General features: G+C 48.6%; 1 protein-coding gene across 1 annotated transcript in view; it reads right to left on the reverse strand.

Moving 5' to 3' along the window:
- Positions 1-505: 505 nt before the first annotated feature.
- NCAN (neurocan) overlaps positions 506-8,991 on the reverse strand; it is a 43,536-nt gene continuing 35,050 nt past the window's right edge. The window contains exons 10-12 of the mRNA XM_026457018.1: positions 5,301-5,445; positions 1,526-1,708; positions 506-651 (exon numbers count right to left, since the gene is read on the reverse strand). Of these exons, the coding sequence (XP_026312803.1) occupies positions 506-651; positions 1,526-1,708; positions 5,301-5,445 (474 nt within the window). The remainder of the gene's footprint in view (positions 652-1,525; positions 1,709-5,300; positions 5,446-8,991) is intronic.

Consider the following 8,991-nt stretch of genomic DNA (forward strand, 5'->3'; position numbering starts at 1 on the left):
AGCTGTTGTCAAGTTCAAAAACAGTGTGCTTCTGTGTAGCCTTCTATTCCCAAAGCTAATGACCCTACATCCAGGCTTCTTCCTGGATTTAGGAATTCAGCCAATATTGACTAAGTCTGAATTTCTGGTGTGAAAAGCAATTCCTTCATGTGAATGCAAACATACACTCATGCACCCTCATCAAGGCCTGCTTCAATCAGCCTGGCAAACAAGAGACCAGACCAATGAGCTTTGCTACTTGTGCTTCTCTCAGCTGGGAGACGCTCCCAGAGTTCAGCCAGACGAGAATGGACTTTTCAGACACCTGGCTCCACCTGCCAAGAGGATCTTGCGTATGTAAAAAAAAAGGGAAGAGGAGCTTTGTACAAAGGATAATGTGTGGGGGGATGTGGTTTGGGGTTCGGGGACTTCTGGACTCTCTTGTTTCTCTGGGTTCTGTCTCCCCAGGGGAAGGCTCCAGAGGAGGCGTGGGAAAGGTGTTGTGCTTTCTTTTTTTTCTGGTTCTTCAGCAGAAATTTCCTTCATCCTTCTCCCAGTCCTCCGTTGGGTGTTTCTTGTGTTTTCTGCGCTCCTTGCGGGATTTGTGGTGGTGATGCTGGTGGTGGTGTTGGTGGTGGTGGTGGTGTCGCCGCATCCGATGTGAACGTCTGGCTGCAGGGAAGTGAGGGAGGACAGGGAAGGGACAAAAGGTGGTGAGAAGCAGGTGGCCTGATGCAGTGGGTCTCCTCAGGAGAGAAACTAGAGGAAAGCGGCCAGACATGTGGGCTCATCCCTGTCATCCCAGCACTTTGGGAGGCCAAAGTGGGAGGATCTCTTGAAGCCAGGAGTTTGAGATCAGCCTGGGCAACATAGCAAGACCCTGTCTCTACAAAAATCAAAAAATTAGCCAGGCATGGTGGCACATGTCTGTAGTCCCAGCTATTTGGGAGGCTGAGTTGGGAGGATCCCTTGAGCCTGGGAGGATGAGGCTACAGTGAGCTGTGATTGAGCCTTGCACTCCAGCCTGGGCAACAGAGTGAGACTCTGTTCCAAAAAAAAAAAAAAAAAACCAGGCCGGGTGTGATGGCTCATGCCTGTAATCCCAGCACTTTGGGAGGCTGAGGCAGGCAGATCACCTGAAGTTAGGAGTTCGAGACCAGCCTGGCCAACATAGTGAAACCCTGTCTCTACTAAAAATACAAAAATTAGATGGGCATGGTGGTGAACACCTGTGATCCCAGCTACTCAGGAGGCTGAAACACAAGGATTGCTTGAACCTGGGAGGTTTCAGTGAGCTGAGATTGTGCCACTGCACTCCAGCCTGGGCAACAGAGCAAGACTCCATCTCAAACACACACACACACACACACACACACACACACACACGAAGGAAACATCAGACAGGCCGGTAAGTTCTCACTTATCTGCAAGGCTGTATTATCAGGCAGACATTAAGCCAGATCAATGTGTGGAGTAATAGGATGTCTTAATTGGAAACTAGAAATACCAAAAACCTATGTTGAGGTCTCTGAGAGAAGCTACTTACGTTTGGTGCAGACAATTTGGGGCCTGTCCCACTTGCCATTGCTCCGGCATCGAATGGTGGCCACATGGTGCTGGGCAAATCCTTCATTGCACTGGTACCTTACAGTGGCATGGACATTGTACTTGGCCTTGCGGGTACCGATGAGTGAGGCATTCTCCACTGCTGGAGGGGGACCACAGAGCACTGGGACAGAGGAATCTCCGGTGAGAGAGGTGCTCACATCTGGGCTAAGTTGTTGTTGTATGAGACAGAGTCTTGTTCTGTCACCTAGGCTGGAGTGCAGTGACGCACTCTTGCCTCACTGCAACCTCCGCCTCTCTGGTTCAAGCGATTCTCCTGCCTCAGCCTTCCAAGTAACTGGGATTACAGGCACCGGCCTGTAATCCACACCTGGCTAATTTTTGTATATATTTTTTCTTGTTTTCAGACAGGGTCTCACTCTGTCTCCCAGACTGGAGTGCAGTGGCGTGATCTCGGCTCACGGCAACCCCTGCCTCCCATACTCAAGTGATTCTCCTGCCTCAACCTCCCGAGGAGCTGGGATTACAGACATGCACCACCATGCCTGGTTAATTTTTGTATTTTTAGTAGAGACTCGGTTTCATCATGTTGGCCAGGCTGGTCTTGAATTCCTGACCTCATATGATCTGCCCAGCTTGGCCTCCCAAAGTGCTGGGATAACAGGCGTGAGGCACTGTGCCTGGTTCTTGTTGTTTTTAAAAGAGGATCTTCCTCTGTCACCCAGGCTGGAGTGCAGTGGCACAATCACAGCTCACTGCAGCCTCAACCTCCCAGGCTCAAGGGATCCTCCCAACTCAGCCTCTCAAGTAGTTGAGAATACAGGTGCGCACCACCAAGCCTAGTTAATTTTTTGATTTTTTGTAAAGATGAGGTCCCACTATGTTGCCCAGGCTGGTTTTGAACCCATGGGCTCAAGCAATCCTCCCTCCTCGGCCTCCCAAAGTGCTGGGATGACAGGCATGAGCCACCATGCCTGGTGGCCGTAAACTTGTTTTGAGTTTTATTGGAAATGATACCCTCCTCAGCACGTCAACAGGTCTTTGCCCAGTTCTGATCTCACAGGACTGGAAGTGACTGTGTCTGTCTGTTTCTTCTACCAAATCAGCAGCTCCTTAGGGACAGCAACCTCCTGGCACACCTCACTATCTAATTCTTAGATAGTGCACAATGGGAGTGAAGGAGACAGAAGGCAAGAATAATTATCTGAGCAAATAAAAGGTTGGGTGCGGCAGCTCACACCTGTAATGCCAGCACTTTGGGAGGCTGAGGCGGAAGGATTACTTCAGTCCGGGAGTTTGAGATCAGCCTGGGCAACCCAGCAAGACCCTGTCTCTACAAAAAAATTTAAAAATAAGGTCTGGGTGCGGTGGCTCACACTTGTAATCCCAGCACTTTGGAAGGCCGAGGTGGGCGGATCACAAGGTCAGGAGATCGAGAGCATCCTGGCTAATATGGTGAAACCCCAAAATACAAAAAATTAGCCAGGCGTGGTGGCGGGCGCCTGTAGTCCCAACTGCTGGGAGGCTAAGGCAGGAGAATGGCATGAACCTGGGAGGCGGAGCTTGCAGTGAGCCAAGATCACGCCACTGCACTCCAGCCTGGGCGACAGAGCAAGACTCTGTCTCATAAATAAATAAATAAATAAATAAATAAATAAATAAATAAATAAATAAATAGGCCGGGCGCGGTGGCTCAAGCCTGTAATCCCAGCACTTTGGGAGGCCGAGACGGACGGATCACGAGGTCAGGAGTTCGAGACCATCCTGGCTAACACGGTGAAACCCCGTCTCTACTAAAAAATACAAAAAGCTAGCTGGGCGAGGTGGCTGGCACCTGTAGTCCCAGCTACTCGGGAGGCTGAGGCAGGAGAATGGCGTAAACCTGGGAGGCGGAGCTTGCAGTGAGCTGAGATCCGGCCACTGCACTCCAGCCTGGGCGACAGAGCCAGACTCCCTCTCAAAAAAATAAAATAAAATAAAGTAAATAAATAAATAAATAAGCCAGGCATGGTGGTGTGCACTCATAGTCCCAGCTACTGGTAAGACTGAGGTAGGAGGATTACTTGAGCCCTGGAGTTCAAGTGATCTGCAGTGAGCCGTGATAATGTCATTGTACTCCAGCCTGGGCAACGTCACAAGACCCTGTTACAAAACTAAATACACAGATAAATGGGGAGGATGTGAAAATTGACAAAGAAATGGAAGCAAACATGAACAAAAGTATAAGAGAAAGGTGGACATACAAATGTATACAAATGATTTGTTTCATATATAAAGATCTCTTAAAAATCAGCAAGATCATCAAGTCAGTTCATAGGGAAAGAAATACATGCCAACAGCCTGTCAACATATAAACAGTTGGTTAGGCCAGGCATGGTGGCTCACACCTGTAACCCCAGAACTTTGGGAGGCTGAGGCGGGCAGACTACTTAAGGTGAGAAGTTTGAGACCAGCCTGGTCAACATGGTGAAACCCCATCTCCACTAAAAATTAAAAAAAAAAAAAATTAGCCAGGTATGGTGTGTGCCCGTAATCCCAGCTACTTGGGAGGCTGAGGCAGGAGAATCGCTTGAACCTGGGAGGTGGAGGTTGCAGTGAGCTGAGACTGTAACACTGCACTCCAGCTTGGATGACAGAGTGAGACTCCACCTCAAACAAACAAACAAAAAACAATTGGTTATTCTCATCCTTAAAGGCATGCAAACTAAGATAACAATGAGATACTATTTTTCCTCACTTAGATGAACAAAGAACAAAAGTTTGAGAATGTGCAGAGTTGGCAAGGGTGGGAGGAAACAAGCACTCTCACATGCTGATGGAAAGTGAGAACTGGCTGGGCTGACATTTACCAACTTAAAAAGATGAAAGCCAGGTGTGGTGGCTCACGCTTGTAATCCCTGCCCTTTGGGAGGCCGAGGTGGGTGGATCACCTGAGGTCAGGAGTTCGAGACCACCCTCCCCAACATGGCAAAACCCCCCCGTCTCTACTAATAATATAAAAATCAGCTGGGCGTGGTGGCATACACCTGTAACAGCAGCTTCTTGGGAGGCTGAGGCAGGAGAATCACTTGAACCTGGGAGGTGGAGGTTGAAGTGAGCCGAGATCACGCCACTGCACTCTAGCCTGGGCAACAAGAGTAAAACTGTCTCCAAAAACGTAAATAAATAAATAAAAATAAAATAAGAATAAATTAAAAAAAAATATATATAATGCTATCCACCTCGGCCTCCCAAAGTGTTGGGATTATAGGTGTTAGCCACCCCGCATGGTCTATTTCCAGAACTTTTTCATCACAACACACCAAAATTCTGTATCCATTGAGCACTAGTGACTCCCTCTTCTCCTGACCCCTATGCCCTGGCAAACACTAATCTACTTCCTCTATCTAAATTTGCCTACTCTGAATGCTTCATGAAAAAAAAAAATGAATCAAGCCTGGGCACAATGGCTTATGGATATGATCTCAGCACTTTGAGAGGCTGAGGCAGGCAGATTACTTGAGCCCAGGAGTTTAAGACCAGCCTGGGCAACATGGCAAAACCCCATCTCTACAAAAAAATACAAAAATTATCTGGGCATGTTGGTGCATGCCTATAGTCCCAGCTACACGGGAGGCTGAGGCAGGAGGATCGCTTGAGCCCAGGAGGTGGAGGCTGTGATGAGCCATGATTATGCCACTGCATTCCAGCCTGGGCAACAGAGAACCAGTGAGCAAAAGTGACAGAGAGGAAAAGGAGCAGGGGGCACCGCATACCTGTGCCCTTCTTGCAGACATAGGGTAGATTGTAGTTGCAGGGGACATCGTTCCAGCGCCCGCTTTCATGCGCCACCATCACCACACAGTCCTCGCCACCCGCAAAGAAATTGTCCGGCTGGTTCTCTCGCCAGTTCTCGAATTGCTGCAGGAATAGGGGGCAGGGAGTTGTTCAGGGGACCTCTGTTCCAGCCCAGGTTCTGGCACTTCCTGCTGTGGGACTCCCCTAGCCAGACCCCTCAAACTCACAGGGATTCAGTGTTCCCATCTCTACAATGGCCACTGTCCTGCCCATCCTGAGGGGGGCCACCACCGTCATCCAAGCCACCATTCCTGTGGCTCCGAGGCTGCATCATCCCCCTCCCTGGTCCTCCTGCCTCCCTGGGTGCCTGGCCGCACCCAGTTCATTTTCAACATGAATCAGTGTTAGATAAATGGTGGGACAAGGCCGGGCCTGGTGGCTCATGCCTGTAATCCCAGCACTTTGGGAGGCCACGGTGGGCAGATCACCTGAGGTCAGGAGATCAAGACCTGCCTGGTCAATATGGTAAAACACTATCGCCACTAAAAATAAAAAAAAAATTAGCCAGGTGTGGTGATGTGCGCCTGTAATCCCAGCAGGACAATTTCTTGAACCCGAGAGGCAGAGGTTGCAGTGAGCCAAGATTGCGCTATGGCACTCCAGCCTGGGCGACCAGACCGAGACTTCGCCCCAAAAAAAAAAAAAAAAAAAAAAGATAGAAAAGATAAATGGTGGGACAAATGGTGATCTCAGCCCGAAGTCCAGGAGGACTTCCCTAAGGAGGCAATGTGAGAGTTAAAGAATCAAAGATGGTAAGGATTCAAGGCCGGGCACGGTGGCTCACATCGGTAATCCCAGCACTTTGAGAGGCCAAGGGGGGCAGATCACTTGAGGTCAGGAGTTCAGGACCACCTTGGACAACAAGGTGAAACCCTATATCTAATAAAAATACAAAAATTAGTCAGGCATGATGGTGCGCGCCTGTAGTCCCAAGCTACTCAGGAGGCTGAAGCAGGAGAATCGCTTGAGCCTGGGGGGCAGAGGTTGCAGTGAGCTGGGTTGCACCACTGAACTCCAGCCTGGATGACAGAGTGAGACTCTGTCTCAAAAAAAAAAAAAAAAAAAAAGTAGTAAGGGTTTGGACAGGGAACAGCATTCCTAGCAAAGGGAACCACCAGTGTGAAGGCTCAGAGTCAGGACTGAACTTGAACTTGTTCTGCTTGAGGAACAGACAAAGCCTAGTGAGGCTGGAGCTGTGTCATGGGGCTGGGGTATGCTCAGAGAGTGGAGAGGGACCAGATCTTGCATTAGAGGAAAGGAGGTGAATTTTTAGAACCTGTGGCAAAATATATATAGCACAAAATTCCTAAAAAACCATTTTTGTTTTGTTTTGTTTTGAGACAGAGCCCAGGCGGGAGTGCAGTGGTGCGATCTTGCTCACTGCTACCTCCACCTCCCGGGTCCTGGTTCAAGTAATTCTCCTGCCCCAGCCTCCTGAGTAGCTGGGATTACAGGCATGCGCCACCATGCCCAGCTAATTTTTGTATTTTTAGTAGAGACGGGGTTTCACCATGTTGGCCAGGCTGGTCTTGAACTCCTGACCTCGCGATCCACACACTTTGGCCTCCCAAACTGCCGAAATTACAGGCTTGAGCCACCGCACTCAGCCAATTGTAACCATTTTTACGTGTGCAGTTTATTTTTATTTTTATTTTTTTGAGACAGAGTCTGTATTACTCAGGCTGGAGTGCAGTGGTGTGACCTTGGCTCACTGCAATTTCTGCCTCCCAGGTTCAAGAGGCGGTGTGCAGTTTAATACATTAATTACATTCACAGTGTTGCATAACCATCACCATTATTTCCAGAACTTTTTTTTTGAGATGGAGTCTCTCTCTGTCGCCCAGGCTGGAGTGCAGTGGTGTGATCTTGGCTCACTGCAACCTCCAGTTTCTGGGTTCAAGCAATTCTCCTGCCCCAGCCTCTGAGTAGCTGGGATTACATGTGCGCTCCACCACGCCCAGCTAATTTTTGTATTTTTAGTAGACACAGGGTTTCACCTGACCAATAGGTCAGGCTGGTCTTGAACTCCTGACCTTGTGATCCACCTACCTCGGCCTCCCAAAGTGTTGGGATTACAGGCATGAGCCACCCCGCGTGGCCTATTTCCAGAACTTTTTCATCACGACACACCAAAATTCTGTCCCCATTGAGCACTAGTGACTACCCCTTCTCCTGACCCCTAGCCCCTGGCAAACACTAATCTACTTCCTGTCTCTAAATTTGCCTACTCTGAATGCTTCATGAAAAAAAAAAAATCATAGAACAGCTGGTCTTTTATGCTTGGCTCATTCCATGTTTTGTTTATTATTTTATTTTATTTTATTTTGGAGCCCGAGTCTCGCTCTGTCTCAATTTTTGAATCTTTTGTAGAGATGGAGTTTCGCCATGTAGCCCAGGCTGGTCTCGAACTCCCAACTTTAGGTGATCCACTCGCCTTGGCCTCCCAAAGTGCTGGGATTACAGGCATGAGCCACCCACCGCACCCAGCCTGTTTTGTTTTGTTTTGTTTGAGACAGCGTCTTGCACTGTCACCCAGGCTGGAGTGCAGTGGTGCAGTCTTAGCTCACTGGAGCCTCGAACTCCTGGGCTCCAGCGATCCTCCTACTTTGGCCTCCCCAAAGTGCTAGGACTACAGGTGTGAGCCACCACACCCAGCCTCTTTTTCTTTTTTAGTATAAAATTTTTTTTGTTTTGTTTTGTTTTGTGTTTTAAAGATGGAGTCCTGCTCTGTTGCCCAGGCTGGAGTGCAGTGATGTGATCTCGTCTCACTGCAACCTCTGCCTCCCGGGTTCAAGTGATTCTCCTGCCTCAGACTCCCAAGTAGCTGGGATTACAGGTGGGCGCCACCATGCCCAGCTAATTTTTGTATTTTTAGTAGAGATGGGGTTTTACCACGTTGGCCAGGCTGTTCTGGAATTCCTGACCTCAAGTGATCCGCCTGCCTCAGCCTTCCAAAGTGCTGGGATTATAGGCGTGAGCCACTGTGCCCGGCCTGTTTGTATAAATTTAAAGGGTACAAGCTCAATTTTATTACACGCATATGCATATAATAAAATATATATTGTCTACTGGCAAAGTCTTGGCTTTTAGTGTATCCATGACCCGAATAATGTACATTTTTGTACCAGTTTGAATCTCTGTTTTCAATTCTTCTGAGTATGTATCTAGGAGTAGAATTGCTGGGTCATATGGTAACTCTTATGTTTAACTTTTTATTTTTATTTTTATATTTTTAGAGACCGGGGTCTCACTGTGTTGCCGAGGCCGGATTCCAATTCCTAGGCTTAAGTGATCATCCCGCCTCAGCTTCCCGAGTAGCTGAGACTACAGGCGCGTACCACTGTACTCAGTTTCTATGTTTAACTGTGTGAGGAACAGCCAGATTTTTACACAGCGGGAGAGGGGGAATTTTTATCTTGAGAACAATGGAGAGTCTGGAAGGGCTTGAAGCAGGGAGGATGCTGAGCTAATATGTTTTTAGAGACAGGGTCTCGCTCTGTCACCCAGGCTGGAGTGCAGTGATGTGATCACAGGTCACTGCAGCCTTGAACTCCTGGACTCAAGTGATCCTCCTCAGTCTCCCAAAGTGCTTGGGATTACAAGCATGGG

Source organism: Piliocolobus tephrosceles, chromosome 21, assembly GCF_002776525.5.
Source record: "Piliocolobus tephrosceles isolate RC106 chromosome 21, ASM277652v3, whole genome shotgun sequence".
Taxonomy (NCBI): Eukaryota; Metazoa; Chordata; class Mammalia; order Primates; family Cercopithecidae; genus Piliocolobus; species Piliocolobus tephrosceles.